Consider the following 23,165-nt stretch of genomic DNA (forward strand, 5'->3'; position numbering starts at 1 on the left):
GGCCATTTCTCTAGCCCCTTTGTTTTTATCTGACCATTGCTTTCCTGGTCTTCCATCCTTCAGGGAACTTATTTTTAAATTCTGACTTCCCTTGACCCTCCCTCTGTGCAAGTCTGTCTCCATCTGTCTTTCTTATTGGCTTCCTTAATTCTGATACTTTAATTTGAATCTTTGCCTTTAAACTTAAATTCTCACTTGTAATTTCCTCAAGTGATCTTTGAGAAAGTTTTTTTGTCTTGAGTAGTTAAGGTACCCAGTGTTTTTAGCTTCAGTGAATGTGTTTACTAATTTTAGAAGTTGTGTTGTATTTTTATGCCTGTAACATGTTCTTTACTCAGTATCTTATGTTTTTAATTCTTCCTTTTCTATTTCTTGTGATTTTATGATCATTATCTCAGTTACTTTCCTTTTTAATTCTTTTACCTGAATTTTCAGAAATTTGAATGAACCCATGTTGGAGATGCTCTCTCTACAGTCCTGGGATAAGGCTTTGTCTCCCTGAAGCAGATCTCCATTTGCATTGTATTAGGATCCAACAGTTAACTCCACTTGTAGGTTTCCATCCCACACCTGTACTCTGACTCTAGAAAATAATGGCTCATCCAGAGCACCCATCTAAGTGTCAGGCCAAGGCTTTGCTCATGGCCTTCCTGTCAAGAACACACCTCTGTTTCCCTCACAAACCTTGCTCAGTACAGGACTTGTCTGGACAGGGTAGCCACTTGAGAACACTAAAGACTCAGTGCCCTTGGCAAATACAGACACATAACTCTCAGGGTGACTAAATTAAGAAGACCAAAATTGACAGGCTAGAGTGTTTCTCAGCATCACAAAGACTCTGAGGAGGTTTTAAAAGGAGGTATAAAATGACCGAGGTAGAAATCCTAGTACAGTGTTGTTCTGATTTCAAAGACCAGTACTCATAGATGTAGAAACTAGTGCTCGTCCAGGAAAAGTCTGAGAGTTGGCAGTCCTGACCTCATATCCTTTCTCTTCCAGGTGAGCATCTGTCTGGAATGCAATAGCAGCAAACTACGGGGCCTGAAGCGGAAGTGGATCCGATGCTCAGCCCAAGCAACAGTGCTGCACCTAAAGAAATTCATCGCCAAGAAGCTCAATCTCTCCTCCTTCAATGAGGTAGTCATCAGCCAAAGATCTGGGATGGATCCTTCTTTGCCTGTCTTGTTTGTTAAAATAACAGCCAAAGACACACACATCCCTCTTTTTTTTTTTTTTTTTTTTTTTTTTTTTCCCCGAGACAGGGTTTCTCTGTGTAGTTTTGGTGCCTATCCTGGATCTCGTTCTGTAGACCAGACTGGCCTCGAACTCACAGAGGTCCGCCTGGCTCTGGCTCTGCCTCCCAAGTGCTGGGATTAAAGGTGTCTGCCATCACCGCCTGGCTGTTTGGAGATTTTTTTTTTAATGTTTTTAATTAGATTTATTTAGTGAGTGAGTGAGTGTGTGTGTGTGTGTGTGTGTGAGTGTGTGTGTACACAAGTGTGTACACACTTGCAAAAGTCAGTTCTCTCCCTCCACCATGGAAATCCTGGTGATTAAACTCAAAGGTTGTCAGGCTTGGCAGCAGAGTGCCCTTACCCACTGAGCCATTTTGCTGCTCCTTATATAGAATTCAGTTTGTTTAATTTATCTACTTGATTCTATTTATTTATTTACTTTTGGTATTTTTTTTTTTTTTTTTTTTGGTTTTTCAAGACAGGGTTTCTCTGTGTAGCTTTGCGCCTCTCCTGGAACTCACTTGGTAGCCCAGGCTGGCCTCGAACTCACAGAGATCCGCCTGGCTCTGCCTCCCAAGTGCTGGGATTAAAGGCGTGCGCCACCACCGCCCGGCTTACTTTTGGTATTTTGAGACAGGGTTTCTCTGTGTAACAGCTCCTCAGTGCTGGGATTAAAGGCATGTGCCACAACTGCCTGGCTCATGCCCAGATTTTTATGTTAGTACTAGGATCTGAACTCAGGGCCTTATGTAGAGCAAGTACTCTTAACTACTGAGCCATCTCTGTAGTCCCAGAGCTTTTGTTTTTTAATTTGATGAATGAGGGGTGGTGGATGGATGAATGAACAAGTGGTGGGTACTTACAGATCAATAGCTGAAACCCAAGTAGACCCACAGACCCAGAGCTTGTCGTCAGGGCTCACGGCAGAGACTTGTACGTACATGTGCTCAGAAACCCAGGCTGGTGTGGTACTTGAGCAAGAACAGCAGGAACTGGTCCTGCTGCACCAAGGAAGGGTCAAAAGAGTTCTAAGGCTGTGTGGAAAAGGACTTAGAGGGCGCATAGACCCCTGTCAAGACAGACGGTCCAGAAGGTTGCAGCAGGTACATGTGAGTGGTGGTTGAGAATAGTTTGGAGAGTAGTATATACAGCGGTGCCAGCCATCGAGCCTGTGTCCCAGCAGGAGCCTGTGGGTATGCCCACTGGAAGAAGGTCTTGGCAGATGTAACATCTTAAGGATTTTGAGATGAAACATCTCAGATTGTCTACTAAGCCTAAACCCAGGGATAAGCATCCTGTATTAGTATGCAGTAGAAGAAGATTTTAGATACAGGTCAGGGGAAGCAAGATAGAGATAACAGAGGCAGGGACTGCAGTGACCTGGACACAAGACCCTAGAAACCATAGGGCAAGAGGATCTTCTTGTACTCAGTGTCCCTCAGGTCCGTGTGCTGAAAACTCCATTTCAACCCCATGGTGCTGGGAGGCAGGGCCTTGGGGAGGTGTTTAAATCATGACTGGTACCTAGGGAATCTTTCATTGCTCTATTATAGCTTGCAGTGACAGCAAGTGCTTACATTATAACCAGAATTCCAGCCTGTAGTACATATTAGCTGTTAACCAGTTATATATTAACTGTTCATTGTGTTATATTAAAATATGTTAATGTTTTGTTATATTAACATATTAACTTCATCAGTTGCCCAGTCTGTGCTGTTTAATTATAGCCACACTGAAAGACACTCCTGGCAGTCTTGCCACAGTGCTCTTCAGAGCTGTGTATCAGACCCAGGAACCAGGGTTTTGGACTGTCAAGCAGCCCAGTGCTCAACCCTGAGCCAACCACATGAGTGGTTGGGAAGGAGGTGGCAGACACAGAATGAGGATATAACTTGATACTCACTACCAGGAACTCACAGGAAAAAGAAAAGAAAGTCTAGATTTGGTTTATTTGGGGAATAAGGTAGAGGAGAGACTTGGACCCTATGAAGGTAAAGATGTCCATCTTGATTTGAAGTGGCTTCCATGACTGTACAGAGCCAGGAACATCAGGCAGTTCAAGGGGAGGCTGCCTTCCATGTGCAGGAACATTTCTCCGCGAGGACCAACAAGAAGTGAAGCATTTTCTTAATTTTTTTTTTTATTGGTTTTTTGAGACAGGGTTTCTCTGTGTAGCTTTGCGCCTTTCCTAGAGCTCACTTGGTAGCCCAGGCTGGCCTCAAACTCACAGAGAGCCGCCTGGCTCTGCCTCCCGAGTGCTGGGATTAAAGGCGTGCGCCACTAACGCCCGGCTTGAAGCATTTTCATTGCAACTGGCTATCAGCTCATGAGTATCCCAGGTGGATCTCACACTGCTCTCAGAGCCCTGCAGTCCCTAATGCTGTGTGAAGTGTGGGGAGCATTGTCATGGACATTGGATAAGGAAGGGGGAAAGCACTAAGGGCAAGTCATAAGAACTGGGTGAGGGCATTATGCCTTGCTGGGGACAGGAGCTTATATGCAGTTTGTGTATCACAAGGTAAACACCACTTAGCAAAGATGACGGCAGACAGTTGAGTTTTCATGGACCCAAAGGCTGGTCTGTCTACAAGAAATACACATTCCTATGTGGCCTGTGAGAACAGCCTTTGTCCTCTGCCTAGAGAGATACCAAGACCATCTGGGTCATTGATCACACACTTAAGGAAATACAAATTTAAAAAACAGACATCACCATGCACGTCCTCAAGCACCCATGTGCAGATTATATAATGGCAAGTGCTATCCAGGTGAGCCTGGAGAAGTGGAGGGCCAGTGCTGGCCAGATACACCTATAAGCTTTAGACTTCAGATGAGGAGACACAGAACCACAACTAGGTGCAATGGGAATAGACTGTTATAGGAAGGTGGCAGCCAGGTTGCTGGCTCCTCACAGACTGAATGAAGTACAGGATATATAACCCATATGCCTAACAGTCTACTCTCTGTGGGAATATGTATATGTAAGATGACGTGAGAGAGCCTAAAACTGTTAAGTAGTAAAGTCTATTAAATAAGTGAGAAAAAGTCCAAGAGCACATTTCCCTCACTGTATTGAGAACAGGATAGCTAGAAGTAAGGGACAGTGGGCAGGGCAGCCATGGTGAAAGCATCCTGGTCTGAAACCCATGATGGTGTAAGCTAGCAGGTGGGTGTAGATCAATCCCTGCAGCTGTATGTGAAGAAGGCCTGTGTGCTCTATGTGGTAAGGTTCTATATACTCTGTGTGGACCAGGCCTTGTGTTTTGTATGAAGAAAAATTATCTTGTGACTTCTTTGGTATACCTTCCCACCTTGCTGTCTGGGTAGCCTGGAGTCACTGCTGTAGCTTACTGAACTGTTGGTGGTGGCTAGGCCCTTCAAGGGTCAGTCAGTAAACACAGGAATTTATATCTCACTACCACTTAGAGGGAGGACAATGACTTGAGGTACAGTGAGTGGGGATCCAGGGAGGGGTCCACATTTTGATGCCTCCAGAAATTCATTAGAGAAACCCAGAACAGGGGTAGGGACAGGGCAGGCATCATTGATGCTCAGAGCAACTAGGCTGAACCTCTTGGAAGTACACCACTGTATCTTTGACCCCTGAAGAAGTTTTGGTCTTAATAGAAATGCTCCTTTTCTGTTATACCTCGTGTTTGCAGCTGGCTTCTATATTGGAATAAGCAGGCAAGCTATATTCCCACGTGACTGGGGAGGGGCTTGTTTCAGAACATATGAGAGTGTTGTTCATATTATTACTGTTGGCCTCATTCTCTAGATAGGTTGAATATGTACCTAATTGAAGCCCCTTCTCCCACCAGCTGGACATTTTATGCAACGAAGAGATCCTGGGCAAGGACCACACTCTCAAGTTCGTGGTTGTTACAAGGTGGAGATTCAAGGTGAGACTGGGTGGTTCTTTTTGTTGTTTTGTTTTGTTTTTTTGAGACAGGGCTTCTCTGTGTAGTTTTGGTGCCTGTCTTGGATCTCGCTCTGTAGACCAGGCTGGCCTCGAACTCACAGAGATCCGCCTGGCTCTGCCTCCCGGGTGCTGGAATTAAAGGTGTGCACTACCACCACCTGGCATGAGACTGGGTGGTTCTTTTGAATGCCAGGTTTTAGATAGACTCTTGATCCTTACTTGCTATGCATGTCTTCTGTTTGCAGACACTGCTGTGGAACAGCTGTCTTTCTTGAATCATCCACCCAGCCAGGGTCTTTACTCACCACCTCTCTCAATCCCCTGAGTCCAGGGGACCAGATGTGGTAGCTGCCACAGTTGGAGCAAACTCAAACTTTGGGGTACCTTTCTGAGTCTGGAAACTGGTGTTGCGTACCCTGCCCAGGACTGGAATGCAGCTCTTCAACCTGTAGCCATGTTGCTTCCCAGGAAGAAGGGGACGGAGACAACTGGGCCAGCCAAAGACTGGGATGACCAGTAGTTGATGCTGACCAGGACAAGGGTTGGAGAGTGTAAGAAACTGTATAGGAGATCCCAGAGCTAGTTTAGTAGGCAGGAGGAGCAAGTTGAGGTTCTGGCTGCACAGGCTCTGTCATGAGCCCCAAACACCCACACAGGTGACCACTGGGTTACCTGAGACCAATGACGATTACTCCTTGTCCCCAGAACTGGATTCAGTTGTGGCGCTGCTGGTACAGTGTGTGCCTGTGGTTTGAGTGCACAGTCTAGGCCCCTTGTACCTCCCTCAGCCACCCTTGTTTTTGTCTTGCAGAAGGCGCCCCTCCTGCTACACTACAGACCCAAGATGGACTTGCTGTGAGCCCAGCCAGACTCAGCCCACACCCAACGCTCTACACGGCAAAATGTGTCGTGGAATGTTGCCTCTGGGTGCCATGTGGACCAGATTTCTGAATAGAGAATATTTATAACTTTTGTATGAGAGAATCCACTCCCAACAAGACACTACCAGCACGCGTTTACAGAGGGTGAAAACACTTCGCAGTTCGCTCGTCTCTGCTTCAGGTCTACAGGCCAGAGAATAAGTGAAATGGTGGCACGGCCCACGCCACATCCGACATCAGCGCCTCTGCTTGCTTTCCAGGTCTTGAGAATCTGAGTCCGTTTTGGTTTAATTCGTGGATTAGGTTTCATGATAAGCCTCAAAAATACTTGTACTTTCATTAAGTCCTTCCTAAGTTATTGAAAGTCTTTTCATGGTATATATTTATGTTGCCTTTAGCTTCCTGAAGACTTAAGAGATATATAAAAATTTAATTTAAAGCGCACCCAAAGAGGCTTGCAGTAATACTATTATTTAGCCATGGTATTTAATTTCCCACCTTCTAGAGTACAGTAGAGGCCCATTCCCAAGTTTAAGTCTTGTCCTGTGCATCCTGGGATGATGGCCTGTGCTGGCTGGGCAAGGCAGGACCCTCCATGACTCCCCAGTGTCATGTGGCTGCAGTGCCGGCCCCCGCAGTAAGGCAGACTAGAGGAGATCTGGCAGTGCAGCACTGGCTTCTTGAAAAGTTCTTGAAATAATCTCCTTGGAAGGCCATCCCTGAAGTTCCTGCCTTTCCCTTTTTGTTTTCCTTCTGCTGGCAAGATGTGATGGTGGCTGTTTGTCACTATCAAACGACACAAGCCATCCTGTGGGGAGACCTTGTAAAGACACTTGGGAGGTGGCCTCTAACCTCCATGTTCCTGGTAGTTGGTATTTCCAGGCTTGCCTTCCTGCTCATGGGGTTAACATGCATTCTTTGGGTCCCTTTTCCATGCAAGGTAACTGAGCAACCTGTTAAGCAGAGGTTGCTTTTTTGGTCACAGACAGGATACTATTTGGTAACCTCCCCTTTCACATGTAATTTTTGTTGTTGTTGTTGTTGTTGGGTTAAAGAATAAGATGCCAGCATATCCAACTTTATTCTCCCTTAGGGGTATGAAGGCAAGAGTGCAAAGAAGGGGTACTGTCCTGGGGTTCCCAAGGACCTCTCTAAGTCTGGGTGCCCTCTTACCTCTCCCACTTCCTGCCCTTCCAGGCCCCATGGGAATTGTAGAACCCTCTGCTCTTGGTGGGCAGATGAGGATCTTAGTGTGTCCCTTAGGCCAGGCTTCTGAGTCTTCGCCTTAACAATTGGAATTTTTCTTGAATTTATTTTGAGAGTTGAGATTGGGTTTATCAACACCCACTTCTTCTACTTCCTCTTTCACTTCCACAGTGTCAGAAGCAGCGACTAGTGAGACCTAATGTTACTAAGGATAAAACATCCAAATTAACTGAATCTTTAATGTTTGCCCTTCTAAAATAAAAGCAAGCTCTTTGGAATTGAACAAAATTCACCTCTCTATTTAAGCCCAGGACTGTTTGGATTATTCAGTTTCCTGAGTTTGCTATTCATCCAAATCATTTCTAGAGTTACTCCACAAGGGTTTGTGCGTAAATATTACCTGTCTACCTCAGAACACAAGTGCTGCTGAAGCATTCTGCAAGACCGTGTTCTCACACTGCAGTTACATTAGAATTTAGGTATTTTCCCATGTGGTGAAATTAAAGAAGAGTTAAACGGTTAGAAGCCTCCAAATTAAAATAAAGTTAATTTACAGTTCAGATCAAACTTAGTATGGCTGTATAATCTCATGATATATATTTGTAACTTTGTAGCTACTTTTAGAATCACTTGACTTTGCTATGGTGCTAAGTTGATAGATCTAAGTATTCAGCGAGGCGGACATGGCAACTGATGTCCTAGCTGGGCGCCACTGCCCCAACAGCTCTGCTTCTGTCACCACGTTAACCTGATAAACCTCAGCAGCAAAAATACCTATTTTTCTAAGATTCCATCGCGCGCCTGTCTGCACTGCAGACAGTTTCCCGATGCCCTTCTGCCCTTTGGTCTGACCTGTAGCCTTACCTCGCTCATAGATGAAGCAGAGTGAGCTTGCGTCAGATGGAAGTTTCCGGGCGCCTTGTTTCACTCCTGCCAAGCTCCATGTGACATCCAAGGCCGAAATTTTATTTTTCCAGCATGAACAGTAGGATCAGTTAGTGATTGGTCCTGTCCAGCTTTCTCAGCAGGCGGAGCTCCTGTGAAGTTGTTTTCATAGCTGCCGATGCTAGAAATCGGGTGCGTCCAGCCGGCAGCCCCGGGACCAGCCTCCCAGCACGTGGTCTCGCTCAATACCATTTTCACGAAAATAGAAAACTCAGATAGAATATATAATATTGAATTTAAGACTTGGGGGGTTAAAAAAAGAAAACTTAACTTTATAAAATTATTTATTCTATTTTAAGCCTTCTATCATATTTTCCCATCCAGTTGTTTGGTTTCCGTGGTCCAGCTTTATTTACAGGCATATAAGATAAAATTGTGAGATGTTTTGCAAGCTTCTTTTACTTTTTTGTAGCCTTTGGTTTGTATGTTCTTATAGGGATGAAGAGCATTTTTATGCTTTTGTGCAATAGGTTCCAACATGCATTTATTAGAGTGTTTAAATTGTGATCTAGCATCAGTTCTACTAAATTGAAAGGGAATATAGGTGGAATTTCAATATCTGTGCATTCAGCTATTTGGTTTTGCCTTTTTTATTGTTATTATAAGAATGTTGTTACTGGGAGTGTGTGTGTGTGTGTGTGTGTGTGTGTGTGTGTGTGTGTGTGTGTGTGTGTGTTCCATCAATATTAAAAGATAAGCAGCCAGAAAGGAAGTGATGAGGTTGCACCATGTTAGGCTCGTGTCTACTGTGGGTACACCCAAGTTCTTGAGCTGAGTCTGTGGCTGAGCCATCCTGGGGGTTGGGATTTCCTTGTCTCCACTGATGAACCTGGCAGTGCTGCCCTTGACAGGCTTGCTGGCCTCTGATGCCTGCCCTGGCATCTGAATCTTTGCAGGCTGGTATACTTTGTTTCTGAGGGCATACAGGGTGGTGTATCACAGTGCTCTGAAATGTATCATTAGATTAAATGTTCCAAGAATGAGCCAGCTGGGTTCTACTTTGTATATGGATATTGAGTATGCTCCTAAAACACTGAATTTAGTGCAGATGGTGAAATCTCTCTCTCTCTCTCTCTCTCTCTCTCTCTCTCTCTCTCTCTCTCTCACACACACACACACACACACACACACACACACACACACACACACACACAAGTGTCTGTTTCCTCAGGAAATCATTTTAACTCCAACACATCACATGTGTCCTTAACATGAAAACAGAAGTTTTCTCTGCCTTGATATTAAATACACCAAGTAAATAAATTGGGATACATAGATTAGAAAAATCACTGAATTGTACCACAGTCTGCATATCTTGCGTTCCTCCAGGCAGGATTTACTACCATCAGGCTCCCATCAGGAATAGCTGTGTGGGGCTGTGGCTCTCACACCCAGTGTTCCGCCTGTCACTTACTCCCATCCAAGAGCACATTTGGAGACAGAACTGAAATGTGCCTGTGAGATGTGTGTGTCACTTTAGCATGTCAGTTCCAGCTCTAAGCTTGTACCAGACACATTTTTCCCAAGTGAAAGTAACATCGAGTCACAGACAGCAGCACCACCTGGGCTCTCACCTCGGAATGCAGCCACAGCCAACAGTTGTCATGGTGTTTGAAATGATGCAGATTCAGATTTTTTGACTGTTTAATTTGAAAGTTTACATTTTTTATGATTGTGTTAGTGTGTAATTTTTGTACCATCAGTGGCTAGTTTTTGTCTGAAATCTTTTTTGGAATATTGCTTAATGTTTTGATTTCATGATAGTGAAGCTTGTATTCAGTGTTTTGCCAATTAATATTATATGCTTGTAATAAAAGCAGAAGAAAAACTTAACTCTCCTGGACTGGAAATGTTTTATCTGAAGTATCTGTAAGCTTACGGCAGATAATGTGTTACAGAGTGTGATCAGCCCTCTCCGTCTGTAGGCTCAGTCATCCAGGGATGGAAAATATTCATAAAAATACACAGCTTTTTTTTCTGTCCTTATTCCCTAACTGTAGTATAGCAACCATTTATATAGTATTCACTTTGGTTTGTTTGGATTTGATTTGGTTTTGGCTTTTTGAAACAGAGTCTCTTTATGTGGTCCTTGCTACCCTGGAATTCTCTATGTAATCCAGAGTGGCCTCACATTCACAGGGATCTGCCTGCCTCTGCCTCTTAGGTGCTGGGATTAAAGGTGTGGGCCACCATGCCTGGCCACAGTATATAATTTACACAAGTCATCTAGAAATGATTTCAAGAATTCAGGAGGGTGTGCTATAAAAAAAAATTAGCTCTTTTGCCAGGCGGTGGTGGCGCCCGCCTTTAATCCCAGCACTCGGGAGGCAGAGCCAGGCGGATCTCTGTGAGTTTGAGGCCAGCTTGGGCTACCAAGTGAGTTCCAGGAAAGGCGCAAAGCTACACAGAGAAACTGTCTCGAAACCCCCCCCCCAAAAAAAATTAGCTGTTTTATAAAAGGGAATTGAGCCTCCTCAGATTCTGGTGTCTACAGGGGATCTGACCTCATGGAGGCCAAGGGGAAGTGTTGGGAAGTGCTGTCGATGCCATTAAGACGTGCCTTCCTCCCTTTGCTCAGGAGCATGCTCACTGTCATAGTAACACAGGAACACGTGAGTGTGCTGGCTGTCCATTCATCTGTGCCCCTGGGCTTGCCACCCCTCCTCTGTTCCATACATCATTTCTAAAATGTTAACTCTGGAACAGAACTTCATTTAAATTGACCCAGCACGCGGTACCAGAGTTTGGCAGAAATGCATATGAAATAACATGTTATTTGTTGACGGGGAGGGGTTTAGTCTGAAGCTGTGTATGACAACAAAGATGCTGGAGAAGGACCTGCTGGTTCTGCCGTTGGACTGAAAGGATGACGACTTCCTGTTTTAAACAGTTTACTCCCAGAAAATTGAAAAAAGCACTTGTCAGACTTAGAGTTTCTAAAAGTTAAATCTTGCAAACCTGAGAAAACTGAAGTTGGAAGGCAAGAAGTAAGTGACCAAAATTAGATTTTCTGTGTAGCTTAAAGAGTCTTTATTAATAAAACCAAACCTGGCTGGGCGGTGGTGGCGCACGCCTTTAATCCCAGCACTCGGGAGGCAGAGCCAGGCGGATCTCTGTGAGTTCGAGGCCAGCCTGGGCTACCAAGTGAGTTCCAGGAGAGGCACAAAGCTACACAGAGAAACCCTGTCTCGAAAAACCAAAGAAAAAAAAAACAAAAAAAATAAAACCAAACCTGGAGCCAAGTATTGGAGTGAACACTGGAAGATCAGAGACAGAGCAAGCCACAGTAACCTCACCTGGCCAACTTCTCAGCTGATCTTGTTTCCTCAGACTGGAAGCTTCTGTGTCCTCATCCCAATGGCTCTCAGCTGAACTGCTGCTCGAAAGCCTGAAGCTTAACCAGCTAAAAGCTTCTAGTTTCTGGTCTTCACACCTTATATATCTTTCCTTTCTGCCTCACTTCCCGGGATTAAAGGCGTGAGTCACCATGCTTGGCTGTATCCTTGAACACATGGATTTCTGCCTCTGGAATGCTAGGATTAAAGGCGTGTGTTACCACTGCCTATCCTCTATGTTTAATATTGTGGCTGTTCTGTCTCTGACCCCAGATAAGTTTATTAGGGTGCACAGTATTTTGGGGAACACAATACCACCACACCTACTCTATCACTTTCCACCTTACCCTTGAGATGGGTCTCTTACTGAATCTGGAGCTAGGCAGTGGCCACCAAGGTCTTGTGATCCTCCTGTCTCCCCCTCTCTTGTTACTGGAATTGTAGGCATTCATGACCACATCTGGCTCCTTATGTGGGTTTGAATTCAGGTCCTCAGTGCTTGCACAAGTGTGCTTGTCCACTGAGCCACCTCCTTAGCTCCTTAGCTTCTGACTTAAGTTTCTTTTTTTTATATTTTTATTTTATAATTAATTTTACTTATCAGCCACAGATTCCCCTGTCCTCCCTCCTCCCACCCCCTAGCCTTCCCCCCCAATCCACACTCCATTCCCACCTCCTCTAAGGCAAGGTCTCCCCTGGGGAGTCAGCTCAGCCTGGTAGATTCAGGTGAGGCAGGTCTAGTCCCCTCCTCCCTGCACCAAGGCTAAGCAAAGTGTGTCAGCATAGGCCCTAGGTTCCAAAAAGCCAGCTCATGCACCAAGGACAGGACTCGGTCCCACTGCCTGGGGGCCTCCTAAACAGTTCAAACCAATCAACTCTCTCACTTATCCAGAGGGCCTGGTCCAGTTCCATGGGCGCTCCTCAGCCATTGGTTCACAGTTCATGGCTATTTGTCCCTGTGCTTTTTCCAATCTTTTTATTGTTTTTGGCAAGTCATTACACATCTTACAGATATCGACATACTGCTATACTGTAAGCAAAGAGAGGAACTGTCTTAGTTCCTTTTCTGTTACCATGACAAAGCACCAAGGCAACTTATAGGGAAAAAAAGCATTTAATTTAGGGTTCATGGTTCCGGGGGTAGTAGAGCGTATGACTTTCATGGTGTGGAGCATTGCAATAGACAGACAGGCATTGTGCTGAAGCAGTAGCTGAGCACTTACATAATTAGATAACAGCCATGAGGCAGAAAGGGAGCTAACTGGGAATGGCATGGGGTTTGAAACCTCAAAGCCCACCCCTAATGACACACCTCCTAATTTTTCCTAAACAGCTCCACCAACTATAGAACAAGCATTCAAATATATGAGTCTATAGGGTCCATTCTCATTCAAACCACCACAGTAGCAAACAGTCTTCATATCCAAGTTGGTTGCTGCCATCCACTTTCCGGGTGAGATCAGTGGATAGCAGGATGTGAGATTCCTGTTATTTGAGACTAGAGCTGCAGCACAAGACAGTTCCTTCAGGGAGATGGTGTCTGTCCCTTCCAAGGCCCTCAGTGGCTACATGGATGCAAGTCCAGGGTGCCTCTACCATAGTAGGTGGTACTGTTCCTGTAGTGCTTTTCTGTGTGCTCTGCCTGGCCGTGTGTGGCATAATGGAGTCAGATGTCATCTTGTGAAGGTGAAAATAGGTGATATTTTGATGGAGTTGTCAACTGTCATTGCTCTTCAGAAGAAGCCTGCCTGAGAAACAAGATGTAATGGAACTCAGATAAAGCCACAAAACACGCAGCGATACATAGATGAGTAGAAATGGGTTAATTTAAGATGAGTGAGCTAGTTAGTGATAAGCCTGGGCCATAGACCAAACAGCTTGTGATTAATATAAGCTTCTGTGTTTAATTAGGACCGAATGGCTGCGGGACACAAGAAAACTTACGTCTGCAGTAAAGACTGCTCTCTCAGATCAGCTTAGCTTCCAGGATGAAGCAAAGACAAGATAAGAAGCCTTAAAGAAGAGAGCAGTTGATCTGCCTAGAAAAAGTTCAGACTAACAGAACCACTAGGGAAGGACCACACATCCAACCTGTTGAACTGCCAGTAGGTTGTTAAGTGTGTTCCAGGTTTCCAGCTTTTATAAACTCGTCACCTGCACTGGGCTGGGCTTTTGGTGATGCAGTTGTCTGAGTAATTTCTGCTTTTCTAAGTAACCCCAGTAAAATGCATTTGTTCACCAAGTTGGACTTTGGTGATACTTGTACTTTGTTCTGTCCTTGGTTTCCTGTCTAGGGTGAGAAGATCTTTGTAAATGTCTCCCCAGAAGCCAGATATTGGGATGAAAGCTGACAGATCAGAGAAGCAGAACAACCAGCCACTAGCTTACCTCTACAAAATCCTCAGCCTCAAGAGAGCAAGTTCCTGTTTCCTCATGTCTTATATACCTTTCTGTGTCCTGTCATATTACTTCCTGGGATTAAAGGCATATGTCACCACTGCCTGGTTCTGTTTCTATCATGTTAGCCCAGTGTGGCCTTGAACTCACAGAGATCCAGAGGATCTCTACCTCCCAGTGGTAGAATAAAAGGTGTGTGCCACCACTGCCTGACCTCTATACCTAATTAAGTGGCTGTCCTGTCCTCTGATCCCCAGGTAAGCTAAATTGGGGTACACAATGTATCACCACCTCCTATCTTTGTAAGTCTAAAGTTTTGTATCTAATGTATCTTTTATCATAACTAAGGAAAACTATAACTATCTAGTCTTCAACTCCATCACAGATCAAAGAAGGATATAATATTACCTGAGTAAACAGGAAGTACATTGCAAGCAACTTCCAAAATTCTAGAAATGACAGAGACATCTGGCTCCCTGCACAGTCTTCCAAAGTTTTTTTGTAATGTTGGGGCATCCATCTTCAGCCTACAGGCCTACAGTATCTGGCATATTTTTTAGTGAAGCAGGAAATTTGAAGGACTGTTCTGCCTATTAGCAAAGTTCTTCAGTTACTTTTTTTTCTGTGTCATGCAGAATATCTGGCAGTTTCTTGTATGAAGCAGGAACCTGAAGGACCATCTTGCCTTGTTTTAGCAAAGTTTAGTGGTCACCTTCCTATGGGTCCTGCATGTCCAGTTTATACAACATATTGTCAAGCAGTCCAGGCAAGAGCAGTTTCTTGCCCAAGTGGCTAGCCTTTTCCATATTGTAAGCAAACTCCATAACAAGTTTATTTGATGCCTATAATCCTCTTTGAAGTAATTGGTGCTGCCAGGAGCAGATGTGTCTCATTGTCCAGAAAAATCTTAAGTTCTAAAAACATTTTAAATGCCATATTTTGTAGGTCTTTGAAGTGTTTGAAGATTACCTAATTAAAATATATCTTTGTATACCTAGAAAACTTAACTAACATAAGATTGATTATCATAGATGACTAATTAATCTATATTTCTTAATTATACATTACAATTTTAAATGAGTTGCATAAACATAATACCTTAAACAAGAGTAGAAATATACATACAGTATAACAAAATTGACCTTAAATTTGTATCAATAAACCAAATCCATATCAATATAAGGTATTTTGAAATTAACAGTTGTTTTTAGGATCAAAATATATTCAAAAATTACATTTTTTTCATCATTTCTATATCATAAATTATGTAGGATATCTTTCTGTACACTGTGAATATGTGTTGCTACCATTGGTTAATAAAGAAGCTGCTTTGACTATGGCAAGACAGGAGATAGCCAGGCAGGAAATCCAGGAGAGATACAGGAAGAAGAAAGGTGGAGTGAAAGGAGATACTGTGAGCCACTGCCTGAGAAGCAAGATGTAATGGAACTCAGGTAAAGCCACAAGACACACGGCGATACATAGATTAATAGAAATGGATTCATTTAAGATAAGTGAGCTAGCTAGCAAGAAGCCTGAGCCATAGACCAAAGCAGCTTCTTTATTAACCAGTGGTAGCAACATATATTCACATCGTACAGAAAGACATCCCACAAAGTTGTTTACCCACATCCTCTTGAGGTCTTGGAGCTTTATCCATTCCTCAGAGTAAGGCTGTGTCTCATGCTTCTGTTGTATGTATGTAGAAAAATCCACTGATTTCATGTTGGATCTGGTAGGCATTTTTTGGGTCTCCATGTGGGGTTACATCATCTGAAACCTCTAGTCCCTCTCTGAAGAGCAAGACTAAGCTGCCAAACAAGCAGACTGTGGAGTCCCGGTGTTGATGAGGATTTTATAATGTCTTGTTTTAAGCATGATTCAGGTTATAGTGTTTTGATAAATACCATTTACCAAGTTGAGAACTTTTCTCCTGTTATTGATTATGAAAAGGTTTAATCAGAAATTTGTACTACTTGTCAGGTGGTGGAGGCAGAGGTAGTCAGATCTTAGTGAGTTCAAGGCCAGCCTGGTCTACAAAGTGGGTTCTAGGACAGCCAGAGCTGTTACACAGAGAAAACTTGTCTTGAAAAAACAAAGGACAAAGGAAATAAATTTGTACTACTTGTTTATTAAGTGAAAAAAAAGTAAACAGTTTTGCTTTTATTTGAAGATTTAACACATACGAATTCATGTAGCCTCCAATCTAATCAGGAGGCAGGGACGTTCTGTCACCTCAAGGAACTCTTTAATGCAAGCCCACTGTTATCACATCCTAGGCTATATGCTCTTTTTGAGAATGCCATTAATAGAATTGTCCATTGTAACCTTTGCAATTTGATTCCTTCACTCTACTAAATATCTGTGAGATACATCCTATTGATTGCATCAATACCCCTCATTTAAATACTGAATGGTATTTCCCTGTGTGAGCACAACAGTTTGCTAGTAACCTGATGTTATATATTTTCATTTCGGTTGTTTTAATTTTTTTAGGTTTATCTTATGTGTATGAGTGTTTTCTTTGCATATATGTATTTGCATGACTTGTTTGTGTGGTGCCCACAGAGGCCAGAAGGCAGCACTGGGTCCCCAGAACTGGAGTTACAGACCATTGTGAGCCACCATGTGATTGCTGAGAATTGAGCCTGAATCCTCTGGAAGAGCAGCCAGTGCTCTTATCCACCAAGTCATCTCTCCAGCCTCCAGAGCATCTTTTTTGTCCATTTATCATATGGCTACATCTTTTGTGCAGTGTCTGTCCAAGTCCCTCCCCTTTTTAAGTTACTGGTTCTCTTAACTATTGAGTCTTAAGAAATCCTTGCATATTCTAAGTAATTTGCTAATATTTCTCATCTCCACTTGTCTTTGTTTTTTCCCACTTGACATTTCTGAGAGATTTTTCTCTTAGTCACATTTATAAGTACATATTTCTTGGATTCCTTTGTGGATTTTTTATGTCGTGTCTAAGATCTCTGCCAAATGCCAAGTCACAGAAGTATTTATCTGTTTTATCCCAAATGTTTTTATAGCTTTATGCTCACTACTTATATGTGATAGAATTTGACAATGGTATAAAGTGCGAGGTTTAGATCAAGGTTTTGTTTCCTGTCTGTGGATACCAGTTGTTGAGAAGACTGTCCTTCCTCACTAGTCACTTTGTATTGCTGTGAAAGACCCAGAGGCTTTGTGTCTACAGGTCTATTTCTGGACTCTGATCCCTGACCTGTCTGCTCCTTGCTGAATACCTCACTGCCTTAGTGGTTGTTACTCTAGAAGTGTTAACTATGAAATATGTGGTTCTTCCAACACCATTAAGTCACACCCTCAACCTGTTCTTTTAAAATTATCATCATCATCATCATTATTATTTATTGTGTGTGAGAGAGAGTACGTATGTGCACATGCCACAGTGCACACCCTATTGTGTGGGTTTAGGGAATCCAATACCAGTCATTGGGCTTGGTGGCGAGTGCCTTTACCTGCTGAGCTATCTTGCCAGAATCTTTTTCCTTTGTTCTGAACTTAAGAAGAAAACATTCTCCTTAATTTTTACAGAGTCATACATGTGTAAAAGTTTATAGAACTGCACACTAAAAATCAGGGGCTGGAGAGATGGTTCAGTGTCTAAGATTACTTTTTGCTCTTGCAGAGGACTGAAGTTCAATTACTAACACATCAGGTGCTCACAACTGCCTGTAACTCTGGCTCCAGAGAATCTAATAGTCTCTCTGTACATTTACACAAAGACAGACAAACACACACACAAATGAGTAAATAAAAATATTTTTAAAAATTAGTTTTAGTATGATTTTTGAAATTTAAAATACAACATCTACCAGAAGTGAACAATTAGAAATCCCTCAAAATTAAAAATACAGTATCAAGGCAGGTGAAATAGCTCGTCTTAGTAGAGATGGTCACTTGCTGCCAACCCTGACGGCCTGAGTTTGTTTCCTGAGCCTCATATAGTGAAAGGAGAGCAATGACTCCCACAGGCTGTCCTTTGACCTCCACATGTACACTGTGGTCATGCACCCCCCCACACATAAATAAATAAATAAATAAATGTTTTAAAAAACCAAAGCATCATTTATATTAGCAGTAAAGGGGTGCATAGATGTACATCTTGCAAAATACATACAAGATCCACACAAGGAAAAGTATAAAACTTTGATGAGAGGAATAAAGGAACTAAGTGATGGTCCAGCTGTTCTGTGTTGATGGGTAGGAAGACTCAATATTGTCAGAACATTAGTTCTTCTAACTTGTGTAAAGCCCGCAAATCCTAAACAGAATTCCAGCAAGTTTGGTCATGGATATTGTGATAGTGCTAATTTTTAACTTCACAGGATCTGGAATCTGTTAGGTCTCAGGAAGTCCATGTATCCAGAAATGAGCTCAAGCTGAGCTGTAGAAGGATTTCTGGTGGTTAGATAAAAGCCAGCATTCCTCGGGAACTTGTAGGACTCCTCCCAGTTACTTATCCTCCTTATAATTTGTAGGATGTGGCTACCCCTCCCCCCCACACCCCACTCTCGTTCTCTCACTGTGCTTTACCTCTTGCTCTCTATTCTCTCCTGCTCTCCCACTTCCCTATTCCTGCTTTCTTTTCTCTGCTCTGGACTCTTTCAGATGCCTCTGGATATTTTCTCTCTCTTTCCTACAATAAAAACCTTTCCCCTAATGGAGCCATCATGTCAGCAATTTCTTCTTTGTGCCCCCCTCACATACAGAATCATCTAGGAAACAACCCTCCAGGCACACTTAGGAGAGTTTGTTGAGCCTCTGGCAATGCCTGTAAGGGTATATATTAGATTAGGTTAATTGAGGTGGGAAGACTCAGCTTTAAACTGGGCAGTACCATTCCCTGGGCTGAATAAAAACAAGAAAATGAGCTTAATACAAGTTTTCATCACTCTGCTTCCTGATTGTGGATGTGATATGACCAGCTGCGTCAAGTTTCTGCCCCGCTGGCGTCCCTGTCGTGATGGGCTGTGCCCCGTTGGCGTCCCTGTCGTGATGGACTGTGCCCCGTTGACGTCCCTGTCGTGATGGGCTGTGCCCCGTTGGCGTCCCTGTCGTGATGGGCTGTGCCCCGTTGGCGTCCCTGTCGTGATGGGCTGTACCCCGTTGGCGTCCCTGTCGTGATGGGCTGTGCCCCGTTGACGTCCCTGTCGTGATGGACTGTGCCCCGTTGACGTCCCTGTCGTGATGGGCTGTGCCCCGTTGGCGTCCCTGTCGTGATGGGCTGTACCCATGGACTGTGAGCCAGGGGAAACCCATTCCCCTTTAGGTTGCTTTCATCAGGATATTTTTTTCACAGCAACAACAAAAGAAATGAAGGCATACCAAACTGTCTGGGATTAATATTCAGAAGACACAGAATAAAATGCTCAGAACTGAAGGGGAAGAATGAACCTGACTCCCAAGACTTAGAGTGATCAAGACAGTATGGTATTGATAAGAGAAAAAAACAAACAAACAGATAACTGGAATGGAACAGAGATTTGTATACATACTGTTAGAAACATAACTTAAAAACGATTTTGTGTAACTAACTCAAAAGCCATTTTGTGCTGGGCGGTGGTGGTGCACGCCTTTAATCCCAGCACTCATTAGGCAGAGGCAGGCGCATCTGTGTGAGTTTGAGGCCAGCCTGGACTACAGAGTGAGTTCCAGGAAAGGCGCAAAGCTACACAGAGAAACCCTGTCTCAAAAAACAAAACAAAACAAAACAAAAGCCATTTTGTGTGACTCGGGATAATATGATGCCTCAACATGCCACCAGGTAGCTCTGGTAAGAGCTAGGTCTTAAAAGCAAGCTCCAGGCAGGCCTTGACATGCTAATGAAGTAAGCCCAAGGTGCTGTGGATATGATAGCCCCAAGCTGTGAGCTACTGTCCAATGAAATGATAGAAAAATTGAAACTTTAGGAATCATCTCTAGGATTTCACTGCTGTACTCCCAAGACACAGCTTCTCTAGTCTCATTGGTGATACCCATCAGCAAGAAGGCTTGAGAATCTGTGTGTGGCCCTGGCCTCAGTGACCAGTGGACTTCCAGCACTGTCCTGAGGCCCATACAGGCCTTCTTGTCAGTACCAGCCCTTGGCCTAGGCTCTCAAGGACTTCCCGGGACCTTTATCAATGTCATCTTGTCAGCCTGTCACAGCTTCACGTTGGAAGTGAGCTGAGCCTGCAAGTTTCTGAAGCATCCTCACCAGAAAAGATTGCCCAGTAGAACTTTGCAGCAGTATTTCTGCTCAAACAACTGTTTCCCGCTTGGTGATATGTCTGTTTAAATTTTATGTATATTGTTTTTCAAGACAGGGTTTCTCTGTGTAGCTTTGGAGCCTGTCTTGAAACTCACTCTGTAGACCAGGCTGGCCTGGAACTCACACAGATCCTGCTGCCTCTGCCTCCAGAGTGCTGGGATTAAAGGCATGTGCCACCACTGCCTGGCTTAAGTTTTATATTAGCATGATATTATACGGGATGTTTGTGTGAATAAATGGAGCATATACAAAAGACAAACCTTGTGTAGACATACTAATTGCCAAGCACCTTATAGCCTATAGGTCCATTCTCTCCACACAGACCCATAAAAATGCAATGGCCATTTGGTTTGGAATGCAGACTTTTAAGAACAGGATAGCCACTTACTAAAGTAAAACTCAATACAGTTCTCACATCTCTAAAGTTAGATCAAAATAGATCATCTTTAATCTGAAACACAAAACTATATAACCCCTAGAAGATAACATAAGAGATTAAAAATCTAGATGTTCTTGGGTTGCTTCCTGTCAACCATGAGGAGAGCAGCTTCTGCCTTATGCTCTTGCATAAGAGTTCAACCAAGTCTCAGGCTGAGTGATGGATCCAGACAAGCTTGGACTGAAATTTCTGAAACCATGAGCCAAAAATAAATGTTCCCTCCTTTAATCTATTTCTCGCAGCAATAAAGGTCTCAACTAGTACCCAAATTATTTGAAAACTTATATTCATGTAGGACACTGAATAAATTTCTATAAGCACTTTTCATAGTTACCATAACCTGGAAGCAACCAAAATATTCTTCAAGAGTGAATGGATATGAATACTATAGTCTGATGCAGAGACCCACAACCAAACATCAGATGGAGCTTGGGGAATCTTACAGAAGAAGGAAGGAAGGATTGCAGGAAGCAGAGGGGTCAAGGACACCACAAGAAAATACAGAATCAACTAACCTGGACTCAAAGGAGCTCACAGAAACTGAACCAACAACCAGGGAGCCTGCATGGGACTGACCTAGGCCTTCTGAGTGTATGTTACAGCTGTGTAGCTTGGTCTTCTTGTAGGACTCCTAACTGTGAGACCAAAATGAGCCATCTTAGAAATAAGACCAAAATGCTTTCACCCAAAAACTAAGGCCTAAGATTTCTCCTTCTAGGAATAGGCCAATAGTTACTGAAACAAGTCAGTCCAGATTCCAGAAACCAGGAAGTGTAAAAGTACAGAGTCACAAGGTAGTACGAGGTAATGACTGCCGGACTATAGAATGTTCCAACCCTGGTTTCCAGGGTAACTGACCATAAGAATGTCCCTACCTGAGGGCAGCCAATGAGCAATGGTGGCAGGCAATCACCCCCTTAGAAGTAAGATTAAGCCATGATTTCTAGAAAGCCCCTAGAAGCAAGCCAATCAGAATTGTGCCCATACTAGCACCCCTAAATGATGTAACCTTGTGATTTTTCCCTTTAAAAACTGAACTTGCAGACAGGCGGGCACTTCCTCCAGCCTCCACTGTGTTGGATGTATTGGACAAAGTCCCTGCCTAGGCTTGTATATCCAGAATTAAACCTTGCTTTTGCATTCTGGCATGCTCGTCTTTGGTGGTCTCTCTGGGGGTCACAATCTGGGCACAACACTAACAATGGGAGCGGGCTGTCTCTGACTCTTGCTGGCTTTTTGGACCCTGTTCCTCATATTGAGTTGCCTTGTCCAGCCTTAATACAAGAGGAGGTGCCTAGTCTCACTGCTACTTGATATATGTTTGGCTGCTATCCCTGGGAGGTCTGCCCTTTTCTGAATAAAAACAGAGGAGAAGTAGATGGGGAGGGAGCAGAAGGGAGGTGTGTGTGGGAGACTAGGAGGAGAGGAGGGAGGGGAAACTGTGGTCAGGATGTTAAATAAAATCATTTTAAAAAACAACAATGGGGGTTGGGGATTTAGCTCAGTGGTAGAGTGCTTGCCTAGCAAGCTCAAGGCCCTGGGTTCTGTCCTCAGCTCTGGGGGAAAAAAAATAAAAAATAAATAAAAAATAAAAAATAAAATCAACAATGGGGGCTGGAGAGATGGCTGCTGACTGATTGCTCTTTCAGAGGTCCTGAGTTCAATTCCCAGCAACCACATGGCGGCTCACAACCACCTGTAATGAGATCTGGTGCCCTCTTCTGGCCTGCAAGGACACATGCAGACAGAACACTGTATGTATAATAAATAAAAATAAAAATAAATCTTTAAAAAAAAAAATAAAAATAAAAAAAACAATGAAAAAAAGAATAAAGAATAAAGGTCATATTGAGATTAGTATTAGAAAAAAATTACTGTAGCCTATCAGATAGTAGAATATTATTCAGAAATAAAAAGAAATGAGGTGGTGCTGGAGATATGGCTTGTGCTTAAGAACACTCCTGTTCTTTCAGATCACCCAAGTTCAGTTCCTATAAATCCAGCTCCAGGGGATCCAAGGACGCCTTCTGGCCTCCACAGGCATTCACACACACGGCATGTATTCACCCCCCCCCACACACACACACACACTCACACATGTACACACAGAGAGATAAAAATAAGAAAAGAATGCCGGGCGGTGGTGGCGCCCGCCTTTAATCCCAGCACTCGGGAGGCAGAGCCAGGCGGATCTCTGTGAGTTCGAGGCCAGCCTGGTCTCCAAAGCGAGTTCCAGGAAAGGTGCAAAGCTACACAGAGAAACCCTGTCTCGAAAAAAAAAAAAGAAAAGACTGAAAACATGGCTCAATGACAGAGTGTATGCTTAACGTGCACAAGGCCCCAGGTCCAGTCTATTTTACCATGAAGAAGGAAAGGGAGAAGGAAGAGGAAGAAGTAACCAAGCCCCACCACCACCACCACCACGCACATACTTAGCTTAAATGCATATTACTAGCTAAAAGAAGCCAATCTGAAAGCCTATATACGTGAGTCCAACTTTATGACATTTTGGAAATACGTTGATGGCT

The 23,165-nt window shown here is 43.5% G+C and overlaps 1 protein-coding gene across 4 annotated transcripts in view; it reads left to right on the forward strand.

Moving 5' to 3' along the window:
* Positions 1 to 10,022, forward strand: part of Pcgf3 (polycomb group ring finger 3) — a 51,147-nt gene extending 41,125 nt beyond the window's left edge. For all 4 annotated transcript variants that reach the window (XM_052735744.1, XM_052735746.1, XM_052735745.1 and 1 more), the window contains 3 exons: positions 1,000 to 1,137; positions 5,057 to 5,137; positions 5,969 to 10,022. In XM_052735744.1, the coding sequence (XP_052591704.1) occupies positions 1,000 to 1,137; positions 5,057 to 5,137; positions 5,969 to 6,016 (267 nt within the window). In that variant the 3' untranslated portion in view covers positions 6,017 to 10,022. The remainder of the gene's footprint in view (positions 1 to 999; positions 1,138 to 5,056; positions 5,138 to 5,968) is intronic.
* The last annotated feature ends 13,143 nt before the right edge of the window (positions 10,023 to 23,165 follow it).

This window comes from Peromyscus californicus, unplaced genomic scaffold (assembly GCF_007827085.1).
Source record: "Peromyscus californicus insignis strain IS unplaced genomic scaffold, ASM782708v3 Scaffold_13__1_contigs__length_99412109, whole genome shotgun sequence".
NCBI lineage: Eukaryota > Metazoa > Chordata > Mammalia > Rodentia > Cricetidae > Peromyscus > Peromyscus californicus.